This window comes from Lagenorhynchus albirostris, chromosome 16 (genome assembly GCF_949774975.1).
Source record: "Lagenorhynchus albirostris chromosome 16, mLagAlb1.1, whole genome shotgun sequence".
Classification (NCBI taxonomy): domain Eukaryota; kingdom Metazoa; phylum Chordata; class Mammalia; order Artiodactyla; family Delphinidae; genus Lagenorhynchus; species Lagenorhynchus albirostris.
Window position 1 is genome coordinate 36,835,419 of NC_083110.1, and position 22,730 is coordinate 36,858,148.

General features: G+C 54.6%; 1 protein-coding gene and 1 long non-coding RNA gene across 17 annotated transcripts; one reads left to right on the forward strand and one right to left on the reverse strand.

Moving 5' to 3' along the window:
• Window positions 1-883: 883 nt before the first annotated feature.
• On the reverse strand, window positions 884-18,071 carry LOC132506897 (annexin A8). 16 transcript variants are annotated; one of them, XM_060125720.1, is made up of 14 exons: window positions 17,934-18,068; window positions 14,110-14,219; window positions 13,368-13,458; window positions 12,235-12,315; window positions 10,790-10,903; window positions 9,480-9,565; window positions 8,405-8,495; window positions 7,552-7,631; window positions 7,051-7,110; window positions 6,396-6,489; window positions 6,044-6,139; window positions 4,015-4,073; window positions 2,716-2,838; window positions 884-1,787 (listed from the first exon to the last, which is right to left on the reverse strand). In XM_060125720.1, the coding sequence occupies exons 3-14, from the start codon at window positions 13,378-13,380 to the stop codon at window positions 1,728-1,730; spliced, it is 957 nt and encodes a 318-aa protein (XP_059981703.1). In that variant the 5' UTR covers window positions 13,381-13,458; window positions 14,110-14,219; window positions 17,934-18,068; the 3' UTR covers window positions 884-1,727. The 16 variants fall into 16 exon arrangements, with proteins under 16 accessions (XP_059981703.1, XP_059981702.1, XP_059981695.1 ...); XM_060125719.1 differs by having other exon boundaries at window positions 13,368-13,476; XM_060125712.1 differs by having other exon boundaries at window positions 884-1,137; window positions 1,696-1,787; window positions 13,368-14,219.
• Window positions 16,062-18,628, forward strand: LOC132506899 (uncharacterized). The gene is made up of 3 exons (XR_009535982.1): window positions 16,062-16,287; window positions 17,067-17,414; window positions 17,820-18,628. It is a non-coding gene; the product is annotated as an uncharacterized LOC132506899 (long non-coding RNA).
• The last annotated feature ends 4,102 nt before the right edge of the window (window positions 18,629-22,730 follow it).

Here is a 22,730-nt window from a genome sequence, read left to right on the forward strand (position 1 = left end):
GACATTTGGGTCTTCCCGACAGAGTCTCCAGACTTGCTGGAGCAGAGACAAGTTATCCGCACTGGGCAACAGGTCTGAATTCCTGACCTACAGAACCCAGGAGCATCATAAAATGATGGTTTTCTACCACTACCTTTGAGGTGGTTTGAAAGCAGCAATTGCAGCAGGGTTTCCACCCCTGCAGGTAAAGGTAAGGAATCTGAGGCTCAGACACACACACACACACACACACACACACACACACACACACACGAAGTGATTAGGTCAGAGTCACAAGAGCCAGTGCAGCGCAGAGCCAGAGTCTACCTCTCCTCTGTGTGAGCTCAAAGCCCCACTGATCGGCCTCGCTCTTTGCTCCCAGGTATTTCCTCCCCAAAGCTGCGTATTAATCTGCCCTTTAATAAAGCATCATTGTTATGTGATGACCTGCATGGGGAAAGCCTGGTCCTGCCCTACAGACCCCTGGCAGGAGCTGTGATGAGATGCTTGTCAATGAATTGAAGTCCCGCCGATGTGGCGTGACATCTGGACCTGACATGGACATGTATAAACGTATCGTCTAGCCCTGAAAACAAACAAACGATTCTCAGGGTTGCACTCTATAAAAGTTTCTAGTTTGCAAACTAGAAAATGTTTGGAGGAGTTGGCCCCAAACCGGGCTTTAAGAGGGACAGTTGAAGGGACTGGGGACATTTAGCTTTGACAGAAGAAGTCTTGGCAGAATATGTGGGCTGTCTTCAGAGATCAGAACTGTTGTTAATGGGAAAGGATAAGCTTTGTAGCCCTAGATGGCCTAGTCTGGAGAGTAGACTCTATGGGGTAGAATTTGGCTAATCAAAGGGGTCCTACTTTGGTCACCTCTAAAAATCCAAAGACACTTACGTTCCAATGTACAAATCTTTATTGTTCTGAAAAGCACAACACAGCTATCTCAGCTTCTCCTGCAACCAGTTCCTATTGCCACTTGGTGAGGATTAGAGATTCTCCAGGCTTGCATCATGGGAGGAAGGAGCACTAATTTGGTCAAGGACTAGAGAAGCCCAAGCCTCTTAGAACACAGTGTCCTTGTGTCAGGCCATTAATTTTCAGCTTTCTCTGTTGGTAGGATGATGAGAGAATTTTTCTTCTACGTATAGCCTAGTATTTTAAAATGAAGCTGGTGAATGAATGTTGGTGATAGCCCACTTGGTCTGGATATATGTGTTCCTTTCTCAGCTGCCCACAAGCATGTGTTCAGAAAGAAACAGGCTCTCACGGCCTTCTCTGGTTGCCTGAAAGAGAGGCATATCAGCTGAGACACTTATTAAAATTCCATATTGTCTGGTCTATTCTCTGCAGATCTCAGATTAGTAGATGGGAGTGGGCTGAGAGCCTAGGGGACTCTGTGATCAGTCAGGCTTGGGAAGCTCCTGGGTAGGGAGAAAGAAATCATCACGAGCCCCTGTCGACCCCTTCATGCTGAGGTATTTGTCAGATCAGATATATGCTAAGGTTGGCAATGTGCTCACACCTGAAAATGACTTGGGAAGACAGTGGAAGTAGGAGCCCCAGGCTGCTCCTTACTTCTGGGTCAGGGAAACTGGCTGGAAAGCACTGGAAGCTGGGAGATAGAGGATTGAAAGCTGTGCTGTGGTTCCCCCAACCCCCATCCCCATCCGTGGCCAAGGTTGAGCAAGCAGGACCCAGCGGCTCCACCTTCTTGGCCTTTGCTCTTGTCCTTCTGAGCCTCAGGGGTCACTGCCCACCACGTTCAGCAGGGCATTCTTGTAGTCGCTGCTTGTGTCTTCCTGAGGACAGGAGGAACGTGAGAATTAGAAGGGGGGTTGGTTTGTGACATTGGCTTGACTTGGAGTCACCTCCATCAGGAGCAGCTGCTCTTATTACTAGGAGTTGTGCTTCTCTGGGGGAGACCTGGCACATCCCTCTACAGGTTCCTATGCCACAGGCCCCTCACTGTCACCCGTCTTCCTTTGTTTTCCATTTCAGGCTGTTTCTATTGCCACCCCCAATCCCCTACCACCTACCGCCCCATTCTGAAACATCTTAAAGCAGAAGTGTCTTTTTAGCATATTGTAAGCTATATGTGTCTTGGAAAGTGTAGTGAACAACGGACACTTGTAGAGTAACTAGAGGCTTGACTTAATAGCCAATGAAGACTTAGGGATATATTTCTCATGACTTGACTTCTGTTATTGAAGCCGTCAAGGCCTCATTTGGTGTTAATGGCTAGAAGAGCTATTTCTCTTGAAGTCATAGCAGTGTGATAATCACTGTGTTTTCTCAGCTCTAGAACGTTCACTAATTGGAATCAGGTTAGGCAGCCCACTGGAGCTCATATGATTTATGTCCTTACATTTTTGCTGTCGGGACTACCTGTATCTGTATTTGAATGCTACGCCTCGACTCCTACTAAACTATTTACTCTCACTGACTCTTCAGATATCCTTCTGCAAGGATTCGGTGTGTCATTTTCAAAGGGGCAACCGTAACTCAAATGCAAAGCTAACTTTCTGGGTGAAACGTACAGGGGCCTCCACTAGCGACACCGACCTCCTTGCTGATCCCTGTACCTAGCACACAGCAATGAATGCAAGCGTGTGATACCCACTGAGGAGGGACGGACAAGTGTGACTCGTGACATTGGTCACAGCACTCAGGTTCCCCAGTAAGGCCTCTGTTTAAAACTGCTGTTAGACATGGGAACTCATGGCTCACCACGATCATGCTGCTGAGGGTCTTGCCGTACATCTCCTTGAACCGACACTTGATGAGATTTAAGTCAATCTCACTCCTCGAAACGATGATTCTTATCAGGGTCCCATCGTGAGTTCCAGCTCCCTGGATAAGACACAGCAGTCAACCATCACTTCTTGCCTTCCTGGTCCATCTCTGTGATAATGGACAGATCTGTGCTGGGTTCAGGGGGCTTTCGTAGGGGATGGAGGTACAGGAATGAGCCTCCGCTCTAGCAGTGAAGCACTGAGAGGGATGTGCTGAGGGATGGTCTAAGGGATCCCTTGATCTCTTCTCACTCACTGCTCGTTTGTCTCTTATTAGACGCCAAACGCCCCAGATGGCAGTGTGTGTTTGATTTGCTACATCAGATTCTAGACTGCTCCAGGAATAAGGCCTCTTCCTAGGGTAGCCACATCATGAAATCAGCTTCACTGGCCAGTTCACGTGCAGGACCCTCCTACTCACTTTCATCCTCGATCACTCTCATGTCAGAGGGAGCCACGTGACCAAGCGAATCCCATGCCCTCTCTCATTTCCTGGCCAGATGTAGCCAGAGAGCTTGGGGTTCTTGCTTCAGGTGATGTTAGCAACCATCAATCAGAGAAGGTGGGCTGACTTTAATCTCCAGGAATTATTTTCACTATCTATCTTCCATTGGGGTTCCAGATACCAGAGCCTCCCCTGATAGGAATGTCTTGAACATCTGAGTGGCCAGTGCCGCCTTTTGGACAACAGGCAACCCCAGATGGGCACCCTGGCACACGCAGGTTGTTGAGCTGCTGTGTGTGGCAATCTCCCTCTTAAACATGCCCGTTCAAAGGATGCCTTGACCTCCTGGCAATCCTGACCTGTGCTTTGTCAAGGAGGCCACGTGGGCAATGATGCATAAATAAAATCATGAATAAAAAAGACAATTGCACTGGCTTGGACTCAAATCAACACTTTGCCACCTACTAGCTGTGTGACCTTGACGACAAGCCTTGGTTTCACGCCCTCTGGGAGGGCAGATTACTACATAAGTTTCACAGGATTGTGGTGAGAGTTCGGTACCATGAACACCTGTTGAATGCACCTACTCAAATTCAGCCTTCAGGAGCTGTGGCTTCCCTTCCCTAGCTTGGTTTGCCCTTTGAGAACTAAAACCATTCTGGTCCACAAGAGGCTGGGATGAGAGGAGACCCAAGTGTCGAAGACTTGGGTGGTGGCTCTGAGCTCCTTGGCTTTGCAGTTGTGCCGTGTAGGACTGAAGGTCGGGCACACAGAAGACAGAACAGTTACCTTCATGGCATAGTAGAGGCGCTCTGCAAAGTAGCTGTGGAGGTTCCGGGTGCATTTCACTGGCAAACAGGAAAGTTCTGTTAGCAACCAGAGGTTGTAGGCGACATTGTATACATGTTTATTTATTTATGTCTTGCTTTGGGTCTTAAGGGTTAGTGTTGTGCAAGTCTTGGCCTATTTATCTGTGCTCTGCCTAGTCCTAAAATGAGAGGCTTTGTGTCAGGAGGGGTGGGGCAGGGAAGGAAGCCCAGGGCACTGGGCACAGGTGCAAAGGCCGAGAGTAGGCAGACAAAAGGGCGAGGTGTGAAACGCACTGGGACCCACAGGGCTGGTCTGGCTCGTCAGAGCACGGCTCCACCAAGGGAGTCCCTGGGCTCTTACATTCCAGACACAGCTTCACCAAGAACCTAGCCACACAGTTCCATGGAGGAGCCACCGTTGTGGTGACCACTGGCCTCTGAGTGCCTGCTTTACACGTCACCTCTCAGAGCGCCCCTGCAGATTGAATTCTCCTGTGACAGATGGGTTTTGGACCCAGAGCGAGAAAGCACCCAGGGCATCTGGCCCTATCCTCGCTTTCAGGGATGCTGTTTCAGAGACTTGGTGTCTGGGTGGGGAGGTTGGTGTTTTAATCCAAGGTGGCAGAAAGAGCGAGGGCTTTGAGGGAGGTAGGCATGAGTTTGAACCCTGCTTGATGGTACCAGGTGCCTAGTGACTTGATCTCCCTGCCTTGCACCATCCTCACGTGTGAAGTGAGTGATGAGTCTTCAAGGATAAACAAACAGGATGTGCCCAGCACACCAGGGCCCGGCATAGCCTTGCTTTTCCCTGCCTGTAGATTTTATTCAGGAGTTGTTTAAATCGGATCCAGGGGCTGCCTTTGGAAGCTGAGACTGGAGCAGGAGGCATGCTTAGATGCTCCGACATAGATTGGATTTATCACAGCAGTCAAAGGCAGCTGGGAGAGTCAGATGCCCCAGTTTACCCCCGTGGACCAGGACACACTGTGCAGCTCCCTTGGCTGCTCGGCACACAATGGGCACAGCCTGGTGTGGAGGTGCCCACATGGGAGGGAGGCTCCATCATGGGAGGGAGGAGGGAAGTCCCTCTGCCCTGGGCCTCAGTTCTTCACTCTGCAATGACTCCGCTCCCTGTCAACTTTGGCTCTGGACCCCAGGATGTGCTCTGCGACCTGTCCTCCTACATGAATCTGACCTCATGCTTCGTGGAAGGTTCTCAGTGTTCCCCTAGTGTCAGACCACCGATCACTCAGTTTGGATTCCAACTACACATCATCATTTCTTCAATCAGCAACTGCGGCAGGGACCAAACCCCTGGCTAAAGTCCAGCTGGGTGACTTCAGGGCTTCAGTCAGAGCCGGAATGTTCCTTGTGCGGCTGCTGTGGGTGAGCACAGGCCCTGGGCCCCGCACAATCCTGCACGTGTGCACACACACACACGCACACACACTCACACGCACAACTCTCGCACACACACTCATGTGCACACTCTCTCGCGCACACACATGTGCACACACGCGCGCGCACACACTCTCGCACACACTCACACACTTAGACGTGCACATGCATGCACACTCACGCACGCACACACTCACACTCACCCACTCGCGCCCGCACACACGCATACAGTCTCACTCGCACACATATGCAAGCACACACACTCATGCAACACGTGCACACACTCACATGCACACACTCACGTGCACACACTCACGCACACGCACATACATGATGACACACTCATACGGCACTGGGCACTCTGTGGGCAGCACAGAGAACAATCTCTGGCACACTGAGGACACGAGGGTCTCCCCTAGTAGCTCCAGTGTCCTGGGTGAAGGGTACATGCTGAGAGTGGCGGCTGGTGTGGAGGTTGGCTTTGAAGGTGAACATAGGGACCCAGCACTTGCTATTGCACCCTGGGCCCTTCGCCCTTTGGTGCTGCCCCACTTCTGAGCCCCAGGGCCAGCGGACACACGTGAGCCTGAGCGCGGAGCTCCGTCTCTCACCCACTGTGAGCATGGCCTCCTCCAGTGAGCCGTGGGTCTCACTCTTGATGCTGTCCTCAATGCTCTTGCTGGCCATTTTCTCATAGTCCTCAAACACTGTGGAGAGACGCCTTCTCTCAGGGGACACGCGCATCTCAGCGTGACGCCCCCCAGCATCTCAAATAGGAGACTGCACGTCAGTGCACCACCCCTGACCTCCACTTGGCTGCTGGGGAAAGGGTCCAGGGCTCCTTGGCTCTTTCCCCAGCTCCATGATTTGACAAGGCCACGCACTGGGTATTCAGTGTGAAGGGAGAGGACCTAGAGCCAGGGTGCCTCCCTGTCCCCCAGGACCTCCCTACCTCCCCGGTACCTCTCATCAGGTGTGTGGCACTGCGCGTGCACAGGATGGTGATGAATTTCATCTCATCAGTCCCACAAATCTTCTCACCCGCTGCGTAGAGATCCTGGCATTGGGACACCCACGACAACCAGTGAAGGCGAGCAAGGGGGGTGAAGAACAGCCCCCCATCCACCCTGCCAGGTTGGCATTCTCCTCTGCTCGATCATCTTTTTGACTGGGAGCCTGCTATCCCCGTGGTTAAATTCTCTTCTCGATACCGGGCTGCTCTAGGAACTGTCCTGCCTCCCCTCTGGGGCTTTGCTCTGCCTCTGGGCGCCTTCAAGAGCTCTGCCAGCAGGCAGACCTATAGAGAGCTCAATGCACACATCTGGGCCTCAGAGGCCCAGCATCCCTGGGTTCATAGGCTGTTCCTGCCCGGGCAGAGCTTCAGTGAACCCCACCCAAATCAATCTCCTTCCTCCCCTCCACCCTCACTTCCCTTTGCAGACACCAGAGGGTAAAGGCCTGCAGAGAGCTGAGCCAGGGCCCAGCCTAGCATCAGAGAAAACCCCCGTGGGCAGAGGGGCTGGGTGAGGCTTTTAGGCTTCAGCACCCCGGAGTCTAGATGGCAGAGGGTGGGGTTCAGGGTGGCCTGCAGGGCAGAGCTGCTGAGGGGTAGCCTTACCTGTGCATCTTGCAGGGCCAGTCCTGGGTCCACGAAGCCACACAAGTCATCTCTGCTGCCCTAGGAACAGAAGAGGCGACTCTGTAAGGCAGGCTGGCTGAGCAGAGCAGCCGGGACAGAGGGGACAGCCAGGTAGGAAGGCAGGCAGTTATTCTCTCCAGGCCTTGGCCTCTCATCCGTAAAGGGAGAGTCATAAGGAATGTCCCGTAAGGAGCTGCGGGACTCAGAGAGCAAAAGTGAGCCGCGTGCCTGCCATGGGGCCTGGTGGGAGGGACCTGCTCAGTGACGGGCCCTCTCCTACTTTCTGGAGAGGTGCCGGGGCTCTGCCATGAGGACACTCCGAGCCCGCTGGGTTGTACCCAGTGAGCCCAGGCCCCAGTGGCTGTACCACACCCTTGCCCCCCACCCCACCCCAGCAGCTTTGCCCAAGAGCCACTCTCTGAGGGGGGATCGGTGGGGATCCCCCAGACAAGGGGCTCCCAGGAGCCTGGGCTGTGATACCTGCAGGAGGCACACCAGGATCCTCTCCAGGTAGCCGCTGGTGTCTGCTTGGATGTCTTCCTCCAGGCTGGACCAATAGTCTGCAGGGGATCAGGACCATGAGGCTCAGACCTGCTTCCCTCCTCCTCGCCCCATTTCTCACCCTTTTCCTGACTAAAGCCTTCCAGGAGAGATGAGTCCTTGGCACAGGGAGAGTTTGCTCTGTCCAGGTGTCTGAGTGGCAGAGGCTCCCTGCTGGTGGTTGTTCAGACCTAGGAAGCAACATGGGTTGCCAGCCAAGCTCAAAGCACAAAGATGGGCCAGGCCAGAGAGCCAGGGGCTGCTGATTGAGCCTTATTTCATCACGTGGTTCGGCAAATCCAGGAACTTCCGGTGGACTCCCCACCAGGCAGACATTGTGGAGGATGGGTTTTGCCTCGCAGCCCATGAGAGCTGTCTAGGGCTCCACACCCGCCACTGCAACGGGGCCCTGCATGGTCCCCAGGGTCAGCCTGTGCCTGGCCAGGAAGGTGTCAGCCCCGCCCACTGCTGACACAGCCAGCGGCCCGCAGTGCTGCCACACTGTCAAGGGGCAGAGAACTTAATGGGTGCATGCCCTCCCCCGCAGCAGCCCATGCGCTTAGGGAGCTCAGAGACGGATCCCGACTCATATCCAATCTCACTGTCAGGCACGGGATTTGGCACACAGAAGGTACTCAGCATCTGTGTGTGGAAAAGCCCAGAAAGAATCCTTTCCAATGTGGCCCAGTACACGGCTTGTCTCTTATTTGCCACTAGGCTGCCAAAGCTCACGGTCATTCCCAAGCTAGCCTTTAACTCAGGGCCACATCCTCCCTCTTAGCAGGCCCCTTACCCTCCTCATATGCCTTCATTATCTCCTGCAGCTCGTTCTTGGTCCGAGAAGCCAGGATTTCGATGATGACGCCCTCTCTGGTTCCTAAGCCCTGTGGATAAAAACCTCTGCCTGCTGGAGAGCTCTGTCCACACCCTCCTGCTCTGTCCGCACTCTCTTTTGTCAAGAGGCAAAAGGAAGAGTCCTAGGACGAACCAGTTAGCGCTCTGCTGGGGGGCCTCTGCTGGAGGATGTTACTGGGGGAGATCACGTGCATTTGTCTCCAGTGGTGGATACTTGTGGGTAAGTGATGTGATGGGAGAGCTGTGTCTCAGCTCAGCCCTCTATAGCTGGGTGGTCCCAAACAGGTCACTCCACCTCCCTGAGCCTGAGGGTCCTCATCAGGACACAGGGAAAAGCCACCCCCACCCCGAAGGTGGAGATAATAGATGTAAAATGCCTGGCATGTCCACACAGTAAGTGCCCTTTCAATTTTTCTTTTTTTTCCTGCACTGTGCAGCATGTGGGATCTTAGTTCCCCAACCAGGGATCGAACCCGTGCCCCCTGAATTGGGAGCATGGAGTCTTAACCACTGGACCACCAAGGAAGTCCCTTTTCAATTTTTTTTTTTTTTTGGAGTAAGTACCCTTTCTTTCTTTCTTTTTTTAAATTAAATTAAATTAATTTTTTTTATACAGTAGGTTGTTATTAGTTATAAGTGCCCTTTTTTTTTTCTTTTTTTTTTCTTTTTTTGCGGTATGCCGGCCTCTCACTGTTGTGGCCTCTCCTGTTGCAGAGCACAGGCTCCAGACACACAGGCTCAGAGGCCATGGCTCACAGGCCTAGCCGCTCCGCAGCGTGTGAGATCTTCCCGGACCGGGGCACGAACCCGTGTCCCCTGCATCTGCAGGCGGACTCTCAACCACTGCGCCACCAGGGAAGCCCTATAAGTGCCCTTTCAATGGAGATGATTATTATTACTTGGTCCTGACTCCTTCTTAATCATCTTCGAATGCAAAAGGAGCAGTGGGAAGTAACGGGAAATTGGGGGACCAGGCACGAGACAGCAGAGGCTGGCTCCTAATTCCTGCACACCTGGTCTAGCAATGTCCTAAGAAGGACGAATTTTGGCTCCATCAAGGCCAGATGATGGCGGAGGCCAGTCTGTGTTTGGTGGCAGTCTGAGTGATAGGGACAGAGTAAAGGGACAAAGAAGGTGATTAAATAGTTAATCCCACTAGGGCATTGTCAGTAGAGAAAAAAAGTATGGGAAACCCCTGTAAGTTAATGATCACTCAAGAAACCAGGTTTGCTTAGCCACAAAACCAAGCAGGCTTGCTTACCAACAAAACCGTGCAACAGAAGCATGGCCCCCAAACAATAAAACAATGGTGGAACGAGACCCACATCCTGCCCAGTGAACTCAGTAAGTTAATGATTCCTAGAACATGCTCCTCTGTGCACACTAAAAACAAAAATATAAGGAAAAGGTGACATTATACTGAAACCTGAGATGATTTACCATATTTTAGTATACGTCACATCCTTTTTGCTCATTTCCATTGCACCACGACAGTCCCAGTTTGACCATGAAACAAGAAACAAGGGACAAGAAAACTCCCCTGCCTGACATGGAGGAGGGAACTGATGATAGAAGTGTGAAGTCTACTCAAGAATGAGGAAGAAGGTGGTCTTCTCCCCCTCCCCACTCTTCCTTTGATTATGAAACAGGGCTTCCCTGGTGGCGCAGTGGGTTAAGAGTCTGCCTGCCAGTGCAGGGGACGTGGGTTCGAGCCCTGGTCCGGGAAGATCCCACATGCTGTGGAGCAACTAAGCCCGTGAGCCACACCTACTGAGCCTGCGTGCCACAACTAATGAAGCCCACGTGCCTGGAGCCCGTGCTCCCGCAGCAAGAGAAGCCACCGCAATGAGAAGCCCGTGCACCACAACGAAGAGTAGTCCCCGCTCGCCACAACTAGAGAAAGCCCATGTGCAGCAACGAAGACCCAATGCAGCCAAAAATAAATAAAAACAAAAAAACAAACAAAAAACAAACAAAAAAACTTGTAGCCCACTAAGTTCTTGGGGTGGCACCCTCTTGCCCACCTACTTGTAAGCCCCACAAGCGTCCTATTCTAATAAATCACTTCTTATCTATCACTTTGCCACTCACTGAATTCTTTCCGTGCTGAGAAGGAAGAACCTACGCTCTACCAAGTCCCGAAACATGTTGTATGATTTCACGAGCAGCAGGCTGCAAGCTCGCTGGGCTCGTTCCAAACAGTGGCTCAAGGGGAGCTCAGAGCTCCCTGTGCCAGGCTTTCTGGGGAAGGCAGTCCCGGGCATTGTTCCCCCACCCAGTCCTTGTAAGTGTTCCTGCCCCCGCCCCCCACTTGCTTGGTTACCTTCATGGCGTCGTACAGCTCCTTGGCTTCGTATCTGTATGGAGGGTACATGAGGGCTATGATGAGCCTCTCGAACTCGGCGCTCAGCTCCGACTTCAGCGTCTCGATGAGATCCTAAGGCAGGAGCAGGGAAGGGTGGTGCTCTGTGCGCTGTGTCCCCTGGAGTGCAGGCAGCGGGTGCTGGCTGGGCCCAGGGGCTCTGGCTGGATTTCCACGTGGGCTCTGCCACACGCTGGTGCTGGCTGGGGCTTCTTGGGCCAGCAACTCAGCCTCTCTAAGCATCCTTACCCTTTTCTGTGAAATAGAGACCTTGGTGCTCCTGCTTCATACCATTGCTTAGGCGATTGGTGGAGAGATGTCGAAATCCCTCTCAGCGCAGCGCCAGGCACACCATGAGCCCGAAATACAAGTCTGTCATTAAGCTCATCAAGTCCCTGTCACTTAGCCCATAGACACTCAATGAATGAGTGAAATGAATTAAGGAATCTACCTCACGTGTGTCTCCTTCTAAGGGCACTTATATTCGCAAGAAACCACAAGGCCACACCCAGCTGATCTCCCCTCACAGCACAGCGAAGGACCAAGGGCCTTGTCAGACCTGGATTTAAATCCCAACCTTGCTGCTTATAGGCTCTGGCATCCTGGGCAACATCCTCCACCTCTCAGAACATGAGTTTCCTCTGACGTCGAATGCAGAGAATAACGCATCGTTGTGAAGGTTAAGAGAGAGAAATTAGTTTTTAGGAGAGCACATTGGGTTCTCCCATGGAGTGTTTGGGCTTCATCATTCATCTTCCTGGGTCAAGTGTCCACATTACCGGTGTGTGCTAATGGAGGCTTCCGGCCACCACGGCTCTGTGTGCATTTATTCCTGTGTTTAGCTAGGATGCCGATGCCTCGCTCTGTCCTGGGGGCGGTGGGAGGAGGGACAAAGGGTCCAGGCGGCGTGCTCCCTGCCCTTGGATTTCGCCTGTGGCAGGAGGGAAGGGGCACGGGAAGAGCAGCTCCAACACGAGGAGACAGTCCTGCGGCACAGCACAGAGCAGAGCCCGGCCTGCATCTCTGGCGTGTGGGAAAGAGAAGGGCCTTCCAGTCTTGGGGAATAGGACAAGGAAAGCATAGAGGCAGGGAAACAGCTCAGGGATGGGGCCGTGGAGCAATTGTAAAGGAGCAAGTGAGAGAGAAGGTGGGAAAGGAGGTTGGGGCCAGACATCAGAAGGCTGGACCAAGCAGGGCTGTGGGGAGCCATCAGTAAGTTTTCAGAGTTAAATCTGATTTTCAGAGAAACAATGCATCATGTTTTTAGCGTATGTCCCAAATGCCCCATGTTGCCAGTGGGCTGGGCTCTAGACCAGCTGGACCTCATCCAGCAAGGCCCTGCCTGCAAGGCTGTCTCTGGCAGCAGTGGTCCCTACAGCCCCCCGACCACAAGTGCCCCCCTTTACCTTGCCAAACTGAGCCATGAAGGACTTGGCGATCTGCTGTCTCTGTGCGTTGCTTCTCTGTGTGAGCACATCGATGATGGCCTGCTCGTTGGTCCCTGCATGGGGCACAGTATGAGCACCCTCATTGCCCCTGGGGGACTGATGAGGGCTGGGGAGGAGGGAAGGCAGCTGCTTGGTGGCCAACCAGTGGGGACGCACCACCTGGAAACTCCCAAACCTGATGATTTTCGTGGTGTAGACAAGACAGAAAATCCATCTGTCCCCCCCGTCCACACAAGGTTGGGGTGCAGCCAGGCCCAGCCTCACAGCGATAGAATCTGAGGCCCCTCTGGTTATCTGATCTGCTCTGGACATCAGCTGGAAACTCCGGAGCTCAGGCAGTGGGACCTCCTGCCCTGACCTCCCTTGTGCTGGTGGCCATGGGGGAGGATGGGGACAGAGGGTCCAGAAAACTGGATCTGAGTCCTGGCCCAGCAGCTGGGTGAGTAGAAGCCTCACCTCCCCAAGCGTCCACATTTTTCTTTGGGAAGTGGAGATAATAATAAAGATTCCACAGGGAGCAGAAGACGGAACATGATTTCTCAGCTTGTCTGGGAACGGCAGTTTTTGTTAATGCCCCAATTCACCAGTCAGAGCCGGTTAGAGGGTAAATCCTGCCTGCGTGACAGCACGAGGGCTGTCTGGGCCGGGTTATCCAAACCCCAGCGGGCCTCCGGCCAGCCCTTTCCTGCTCACAGGAAAGCAGGCGCTGGAGACAGGACGGTCAGCTCTGCACAGCTCCCAACATAGTCCCATCCGAAATTCAGTGACACGCAGGGTTCAGAGCTCTCGGGGCCGTTTTATGAGGGAGAAAGCGCAGACTGAATGGGGGGAGGTCTCTTGCACAAGGACTCGCAGGAACACACAGCAGATGGCCTCCCCCTCCCCACCCCCATTACTCACAACTGCCCTCCCCCCTCTCCAGTCTTGGGAGTCTGTGTAGACCTGTTCTGGAGAAGGTGGGCCCTGTGTGATTCTCTGGGTGCCAGAGGATTATGGGGAGACGCTCATTCCCAGGGCTGTGAGCAGAGGGGTCTTGAGCAGAGTGGGCAGAGCCCCAGAGAGTCACGGGGTTCTGGGTCAAGGCCACTCACCGATCCCCTTCATAGCTTTGTAGAGGTTCTCTGCGTCGGGGTCTGGGTTGAAGTGGCGACTGCTCTTCACCGAGACACCCTTCTGTTCAATCTGCAAGAGAAGCCACGCCTGCTCAAAGCAGGAATGTGGGGAAGGCAGCGCCCCTTGCAGCCAGCCCAGCAGGGTGAGCACCAGCTCGACCCCTGCAGACCAGCGGCTGAGCCTCCATCCGTCCTGGCCCTGCCCATCCATCCAGGGTGAGGGGAGGCCCAGGAGAGGCCGCAGCTTCTGGACATGCTAGTTTCCATCAGGTCGTGCTGAGGAAGGGGCACCTTTGTCCACTTTGCACTAGGTTGCCATATGGTCCTCTCAGGTCAGGGCTGCAGAAGACCCACGTGCCTATTAGCCCCTTGGCCAAGGGGAGGCCTGTCCTGCCAGCTCGGCCCTCAGGCTGGAAGGAGGGGCCTCCTGAGGAGGACTGGGTCGGCGCCACCCGGCCACCCTAAGAGGTGGAATCCCAGCTCTCAGCCCCAGTGCCAGCCCTGGGGAGTTGGGGCTGGAAGGCTCAGACGGTGTAGGGAAAGACCTCAAAGGTGGATGGCACTGTGGCCACTGCCAGAGCCTCCGTGCTGACTGTGGGGCAGCAAGAAGAGGCTCTAGAGACTGGACTCCAGCCTTCGGTGTTGGGAGCCTCATCTGTCTCCTGAGACTCCCACGGCCAGCTTCCCCGTGGGGACCACACCTCCACCCGCTCCTACACACCCAGCAGCCCCGTGCCACGTCTCCTCTGTAGCTCTGGGTCCTTAGATCCTCAGTTGGACATTTGTTTTCTCCTTACTTGCACTTCCTGGGTTTTTGTGACGATCGATGGACTTTAAGGAAAAAAATAAAAACAACCAAAAAATTTGGAGAGATAGAGTTGGGGTAGGGGGCCTGGCCTGAAAAAAGATCAGCAGGGGTTTGGGGGCTGCTGAAGAGGGAGAATCCTTCAGAGTCCAGTGATGGTTTTATTGCGGTGACAGGGCACAACAATGGAATCTCCTAGGAGATCTGTGAGGCCAGATGACCCAGGGGCTATTCACTCAGAGGCGTTAGCTGTATAGGGAAGGGTACCCCCAGAGACAGTGGCCTGACTGTGAGGGATTGCTGGTTCCCCTTGGGGCTCTGTGGGACTGCCTTGTCTCCTGTGCAGAATGGCTGCAGAACGGCCCCTTGTTTGAACAGGCTGGCGCCAGCCAGAGCCACAAAACCTCTCTCATCCCCGCCCCGTCCTGGGGCGTGGGCTCTGAATCAGGCTGCATCTCTCCCAGGCAGTGCCATCTGAGGGCAGGCAGCAGGAAGGGACAACCCTGCTCAAAGCTACAAGGACAGCGATCAAGCAAGGAAAGGCTTAGTGGAGCTGAACACGCTGCCTCCCTACTCCTTCTATCCACCCCTCATCCACTCATCTACTCTTCCACCTACCCACCTACCAATCCACTCATCCATGCATCCATCCAGCCATCCAGTCAGCCAGCCAGCCATCCACCTATCCAATCACCACATCCATCATTTTTTCCTCCCTTTCTTCCTTCCTTCCTGGCCCTGGTCAGATCCCGAAAATACAGAGCAGCTTCCCATCCATGGTATATCTGTAAGGATATTTCTTTTGAGTAAAAAGTCTTTCCATATCCTTTGCTTGAATTTCAAATATCTGGCAACAGATTTTCCTACTTTATTTCTTAGCACCATGTTTCACAGAAGAAACGACGAGAAGTAATCCCCTGTGCAAACTTCATCCAGAGAGCCTTTGTGGTCCCAGATGCTCCCAGCTGCATGCATGCATCTATTGCATCCCTTTTTTGTGGAGTCATGGGCAGCTGTGACTACTGTTAGTGATCTGAGCACCTCCTACGTGCCAGGCCTTGTGTGTTAGAGGCTTTAGGTGCTTTAGATGCAATGCTCTTCTTGCTGTCTCGGCCAGTCACACTAGGGAGCTACGAATGCCCCATTTTACAGCCTGGGCTTCGAGCGCCTGGTTACGCAAGGTGCGCAAGGTTACGCACCTAGTAAATGGTGGTGCTGGATTTAACCCACAGCCTGACTCAGAAACTAAGCTCTGTCTGCCGCCCCCATACGCTCAATGACTCAACCTTCCCCAGACATTGAGTTTTCCCGGTACCCTTCGCTGAAGGAAACCTTGCCCACAGGAATGCAGGTCGTTTGTGAGCATGGGGTCATGTCAGATCTCAGTGCTAAGCTCTGGAGGCTACTCAGGAGGGGCTCTCCCCCACCCCTTACCCCAGGCTGGCGCTCAGGGGGCTGTGCAGCAGTGACTGACCAGGCCACGTGTGCCAGTCACCATGGAGTGGCCCTACTCAGCGGGTCTGGGGCTGGGCTCCGGTGGCAATGTTTGTAACTAACGCCCTGGGGGTTGTGATTTCATTGCATTGGGGAGCCCCAGCCTTACCTCCCACGCTAAGGTGTTAGGGGGAAAAAAGACAAATCAGACCCCTCCCTGGTGGGTGGTTCTATCTACCCACTCCCCACCCCATGCTGGAGGAGGGGTCTGCCTAGGCCCTTGCCGGGTCTTGCACAGGGCAGGCTAGTCCACACAGGAACATTTTCACTGAAAAGGTGACTCAGCCTGGCTTGTGACTCTGTTACGTGTCTGTGAAGGTCTCAGGGGAGCTGCCACGCCTTTGCCTTTCCCCATCACAGGGCTGCCCCGGAGAACTTGGGAGGCAGAACTTCATCTCCACAAGAGAGGCACAGACGGGCCCCCCTCAAGCTGATCTTTCACGCCCCTTGGCTGCCCTTGGCTTGTGGGTGGCCGAACCCCATAGAGTTTGAGCTCTGGCGTCAGGTTGCTCAGAGTCTAACCCAGACTCCAACACTTCGTAGTGTGGCAACCTTGGGCACCGTCTTAGTCTCCCTGTGGCTCCGTTTCTTCATCTGTGGGTAAGGATATTGGCATCTATATTGTACTGCAGAGGTGTACAGGCTCAAGTGAGATATTGACAGAGGAAGGTCCAGGGCACAGTAGGTGCTCAAGGAATGTCATTGTTATCCTGCCAGGTTGTCATCCAGCCTCCCTGCAAGGAGGCTTCTGCCTGCCTGTCTGGGTGGGCCCCAAGGATGGGCCTTTGCCCCGTCCCACTGGGAGCAAGGCCCAAAGTCAGGCCACCTTGGGCAGCAGCTGACTTGGGAAAGTGCCCAGCACTGGACTCTCCCTGCCACGTCTGCCTCCTCAAAGCCTTGTTCCCCATCAGCCAGGATGAAGCTGGAGGCCTCCCTGGCCCTTGCCCTCTCCTGGCTGTTTCGCTGGGGCCAGATGGCTGCCACACCTTGCCCCTGCTCTCCTCTCTGTCCCACCTGTCCAGGCCCAGCATGTCTGAATCTGAGGGCCCCTGGGTTGTGACGCTTGTGACAAAGAGATTTCCTGAATTAGGATAAGCCCGGGTCACGCACTAAGACTCACAGAGAGCCTGGGGGCAGGGACAGAGAGAGACCCCAGTTCACACTAGACCCCCACCTGCTAGCTGTGGGACTGTGCAAGTTACTAGATATGGCTGAGGCTTGGTTACCTCATCTGTGAAGTGGAATTAGCAGCCGTGATATCCCAGGGCTGCCTGGGGATGAAATGAAGGGAGGTGTGCGGAGCACACAGCGCTGTGTCTGCCCGGGGGACATCACCTGCTCCTCATCTTCGTCCCCCTTTTGTGTTTTCAACTCCTTAGCATGAGACAGCGTCGGACTCAAACCCAGATGAAACACTCCTGAGAATCTGTTCATTCACTGGACATGGGAGACTTGGGGGCAGGATGTGCTGTCCCCTTAACTCAGCCATCTGTCACTCTGTAAATTTTACTCATGGATTTCAAATGTGGAAGGCCCCTGTGGCCCAGGTCGTCCTCCCATCCCCTGAGGAGAAGACGTTGATGAGTCCTCTAACATCAGCCTATTCAATCAGGTGACTCTCCAGCTCAAGGTCCTTCAATGGCTCCGCACTGCTCTCAAGGTGGAGCCCAAGCTCCTTAGCCTGCCACGCACAGCTCTGCAGCACCCGGCCCTGCCTGCTTTTTTAGGTGCGTTTCCCCCGACCCTCTACCCTCCCATCCAGGACCCTCAGGCTTACTTCTCTTTAATGCCAAGCTTCCCAGTCTTCTGAACCTTTGCACATACTGTTCCCTCTTTAAGGAAACATCTGCCTGATTCTCCCTAAACACACGCATGTGCATACACCGCACACACACACACACACACACACACACACACACACACGCACGCACATGCACACACATGGACATATGACTCAACAATGACTGCCCCTTGTTTCCAGCAGCCTGACCCTTCCCTTTGGGCTCCCCCAGCTCCTCAGCTTCCCCAGGTGCATTTCAAGGTTTCTTTATCTGCCCATCTCCCCTGTTCCCATCCTGGCCACCATGAATGCCTCTGGGACCGGGGCAGTATCTCCTTGTCTTCCTCCCCAGGGGGCAGCCCAGTCCTGTGCCTGCCCTGGCAGGAAACAGAGGGTTGCCCGAGCTGACCTCTCTCTAGGCCAACACCACGAGGGAACCCTCCACCTCCGCTCGCTCTGCACTTACCCAGGCTTTCCACCAGGCCATCTGGTTTACCTCAGCGTGCCTTTCGTCAGGGAGATGAAGATGTACCGGTCAGGCCTCCCTCCACTCTGAGACTCTGCACACTTGGCCCTGCCGCACTCAGAAGAGCAGGTGGCTTGGGGGTGGGTGTGGTGGCACCAGCATGCAGGCCCCAGGCCCCACCCCGTACCACACCTGCACACACCCCGCGCTGCCCCCGGGCTCTGGGCTCCTCCTGTGGCTCTCAGGCCCCACCCTGGCACCGGCCCAAATGCCCTGTGGAAACACACCGCTCGCCGCCAAATGTCTGAGCTGTGGCTGTTACACAGACTGGGAATGCTGAGCTCCAACCTGTGAAAACCCCACTTAGCAAACACGGGTCTTCATTCGGTCTTTGCTAGACCTGATCTATAAAAAGGAGTCTGTTTATTGCACGGCTTCTCCCCAGTGAACAATGTAATGGGGAGCTCCGCAAAGGACATAAAATAATAGCAGCCTCCGCTGGTTGGGGCGTCTCTATGCCTAGATCCCTCTTTAATCACTCTGTGCACTCTATCCTCTTTAATCTTTGCCACAAAAGTTAAATGGAAACTCCAAGGTTTAGATAATTGGCATAAGTCACACTTCTGGTGGGAAAAAGCCACGTGATCCACCAGGCCTCCTGGACTTGCCTGCTCTGCCACGGGCCCTGCAGGACACGCTGGCTGCCAAGGGAGACAGGAACCTCTTGGAAAGAGGTTAATTCTTTCCTTTCTGGAGTTTGCCCTCCTTGGGGCCTCTGCCTAGAACATTCCTTAGCACCACTCTCCCCATGCCACCCCTTAACCTGCCCTTCAGGGGTTAACCTGCCCTTGTCTCAGCGACTACCCGGTAACCCCTCCATCCTGGGGTTACTTCCTCAGGGCTTCCAGAACCCCCATTGCTCCTAGGGCCCCAGAGAAAAACAGTCCTATGCTGGTGTGACTTGCATTCAGTGAAACCTCTCAGGGTGTTGATGAAAAATTAATTGGTTGATCTAAGAAAGCAATGGAAAATTTTATTCGAGCCAAATTTGAGGATTATAACCAGGGAAGAGCATCTCAGAAGGCTCTGAGAACTGTTCCGCCTGTTAGAAGTCAAGACACAGCTATATAAGTCTTTTGAGACAGAGGGCTGTACATTAAATGACGTGTTATTAATAGTTTACGCAATCCAGATCTAAGCACCATGTGACCCCTTACAAGATCAAGAAGGAATGTTATCTTTTAAGGAATTGTCCGGCCTGTGCTAGGAGAATGTTGCTCTTTATGACCGAGCACGTGTTTCTGCCCACGGGAGGTCTGGTGCCGGATGCACAGTGTGGGAGAGGGGAGGCCAAAGGGCAGAGAAAATTGTTTATGTTTAAATTTTTCTTGTCTTGCCATAAAATACGAATTTTATTTCATAAGGGTAGTAGGTAAGAACTGTCCCCTCCGGATTCCCGACCCTGGTTCCAGTGCTCCTTTCTCTACACAGTCCCCAGGCTGTTCCTTCTGGAAGTGAGGGCTGGGCGGGTGGGGAGGGAGCTGTGCCCGCATGTGGAGGGGAGGGGAGGCAGCGGGGGCGGGGCGCGCAGCCGCTGCCCAGGGCTGCCATGGGAACTGGACGGTCATCACACAGAGCTGTGGGAAGCCACCATAAGAGGAAGACTGCAGCCTGCTTCAGGTCACACGGACTGAGACAGGGCCTGCTTGGGGCCCCAAAGTCCCCACCCTCCTTGGGAGCCCTTGGGGCCAGAACCAAGGCGTCCTCACTGGTGAGTCTTTCTCGGGACCTCAGCTGCTCACGGGGGCCGTGCCCACGTCATGCCATGAGGATCAGGGTCTGGGGAGTGGGTATCCTCCAGGGGGTCTGTCCAAAGTCAGTTATGAGGATGACCCTAGCTAGGTCACCGCAGTGTGGTGGCCCTGGGCCAAGCCCAGAGAGAAACTCTGGACTGTGAGACCAAGACAGGCCACAGAGCTCGGTGCAGAGAGAATGTCAGACAGGATCCTGCCCTCTGAGGGTCCACAGTGCACAGCGACCCAGTGAGGTCGCAGGAGAAATCCTGCCCTCGGTGACCTGCTCCCTCCAGCACTTGTGCCCTCTTCTCAGGCCCCGCCCTGACCAGCTCCTGCAGGCGGGACCTCACCTTCGTTTTGAAACTCTGGGCTTAGCTTCTAGGATGGCCAGCACTCCTGGCCATTCTTTTTCATCTCTTTTCTGCAACCAAACTGTCCCCTAGGACTCCTCTCTGGGCTTCCATTCTTCCCCCTTTTTGTTGGTGGTTCTGAGGCTAGGCTGCCCTTTGGGCTCACCTGGGTACCTCCTACCCCAGAGACGAGAGCCCCAAGGTCTGCACCTGCTCTTTTGGGGTGCCCTTGGCTCAACGTCCCCATCCCAGAATCACCCGCTGACATCATGTCACTATGGGTCTCTGACGTCCTGCGTCATCCCCACGTCCATTCTGGAACCTCTCACCCACCCACTTGTGTCCATAGCCTGCCCTTGTGCCTACTTCCTCCTCCTGAACGGCCTTTCCTCACTCCTGGCTGGGCGTGGGCATCTCGCCGGCCCCGAAGAGTGATCCTCTTCCCCCACGTTACCTGGCTGGGATAGCCATGTGATGTCACAGAGTCAGGCAGGAAGAAGGTGCCCGAAACCATGGGGCTTGCTCAGCCCTGCTGAGTGAACACTGGCCTGGCGTCAGGCAGGGCTGGGTCTGGCTAGCCACACCCTGGGGTGACTGAGCACTCTGTGTGGGGTCCTCATGGGTGAAATCTTTGTGGTCTGCCCTTCCCACCGCTCAGACGGGGACTGAGGACCACACACAACAATGAGGCTGGCAGAAGCTGGCCTGGGAGGTGCTCAGTACCTAGCCAGGCCAAGCTAGAGTTCTTGTGAGGAATGTTAGGCTCTTCTGATCGGGGAGGAGGTCTCAAGATCTCCAGCCTCACATTTCACTCATGGCACAAAGAGCAATGGCGCTGCTGTGTTCCCAGCGCTCAGCTGAGAGCGGGCCGTGCTGAGCCTGCAACCCTGGCCCGGGGGAGCAAAGTCTGTCCACAAAGCCCTGTAAGCTGCAGGTGAGTGGCAGAGAGGAAGGCAGAGGATGCTGTCGGAACAGACAGCAGGGCAGGGGGTTGGGTCTCATCTGGATCCCCGTGCTGGGAGGCTGCTCTGAGGAAGCGATGTTTCTCTGGGCCCTGAGGAATGGTTGCAGTTAGCCCAGGAACAGGGCTGCAGGTGGGGTAGCAGACAGGCAAAATGGAGGTAAGGGATGCCCATGGTGGGGTGCTCGTGTCCGGGTCGGGTGTGTGTGCCTGGGGCTAACTACCTATTAGAACGAGGGAGGGACACGTGGGAGGGTGTGGCCTGTTCAGGATGAGAACAGCTGAGGTCACCAGGGAAAGTAACGGGGACTACACAGGAGCCTTGCAGGCCGTGGAAAGGGTTTCTGCTTCGCCAGAGCACACTGAGGCAGTGTGGACGGCGCACAAAGGAGAATGGCATGATCTGGTCCAGGGTCTGGAAGCCTGCAGCTGTGTGGAGCCAGTTGGGGGGCCGGAGACCAGGCAAGTGAGGAGGAGGGGACATGGGGTTGCAGACAGACAGGGCAGAGATGGAAATGGCGGCAGGATGCGGGTGTGAGCGACAGAGATGTCTCGCAGTGCAGGGAGTTGGAGGCCAAGGGGTCCTGCGTCATCCTGTGGATGTTGAAGTTGCCGGGGATAACAGTGGGCTTTGGGCTGTGGGGCAGTGTCAGCCAGGTGCCCGAGTCTGCAGTGAATGAGGAGTAGAGGATGCCCATGGGGAGAAGGGTGGAGGATGGCAGAGCGGAGTGGCCGGCCTCTTCCACGGGGCCCCAACAGCATGCGGGGCCCTTACACTTGGGCACGCTGGGCTCTGGCAGAAGGGCTGGGGCCGGCCCGCTCGCACAGACCCAGCTGCCCCAGCCATGAGTCTGCTGTTCATCACAGGAAGCTGCACATTTGGTGGGAAGCCTGTGGGTGGGACAAGGCCATGCTGAGGGCTTAGGGCAGGGTCCCCCCAACGCCCCTAGTACTCTGCCGTCTCTCTAGGTTTTCAAGCAATATCTCCAGTCTCCAGAGAGGGGAAAAATAGCTCTCACCATTGACAATGTGATAGAAGGGGCCACAAAACAAAAGTCTCCATCATGCTTGCTCCATGACTCTGCTAACACTGTTTTAAAACTGATTTTTAAACTGGGCTAGTAGGCAAACGTAAGTTCTGAACATGAAGTTTACCACATCACACCAGCTTCCTGCCTTCCTGTCCTCAACAAGGCACCTGGGCACCCAGTGCCTGAAGCTATAGGACAGGAAGGCCCCTGGGGGGCGAGGGTGGGACCGTAGGCAACGCCCATTAGCCCCCTGTGCCTTCTGCCCCCTGGGCCCCCAGGGTTAGACTCCTGCTGACTTAGGCCCAGCCCATCTCTGAGACAGGGCAGGACCTCCGTCCCTGGCCTCCTTCCCCTTTACGTCCTTCTGCTTGCATGGTGAGCACCTCCTGTGGCGGCCATCTGCTCTCTGAGCCAGAGTTTGCTTCCTTGGGATACCTACCACCCACGGGTAGCAGAGAAATAAGGAATGAAAATTCCGGATTTCCAGTTACAAGGAATTGTGTCTTTGGGTTGAAAACCCCTTGTCATCTTTGGGCTCATGAGCTGCAGTGCTGGGCACCCTGATGTCCCCTGGAGCCCCAGAATCTCCACAAGGATCGTAAGCGTGGGGCTGCAACACACACTTCCTCAGCTCTTCACCTGTCAAAGGTGAGGATGAG

What these genes read in the sequence shown, in the direction of transcription:
- LOC132506897 (XM_060125712.1), bottom strand. Translation starts at nt 13,599, where the DNA reads ATGGATGGGCAGGGCCAGGACGGATGGAGGCTCAGCCGCTGGTCTGCA. An exon ending in AGCTGTACGACGCCATGAAG is followed by an intron (nt 9,566 to 10,789) that starts GTAACCAAGCAA and finishes CCTATCACTCAG; the next exon opens with ACTGCCACCAAACACAGACT. An exon ending in GCCTCTACTATGCCATGAAG is followed by an intron (nt 2,839 to 4,014) that starts GTAACTGTTCTG and finishes TGTCTTATCCAG; the next exon opens with GGAGCTGGAACTCACGATGG.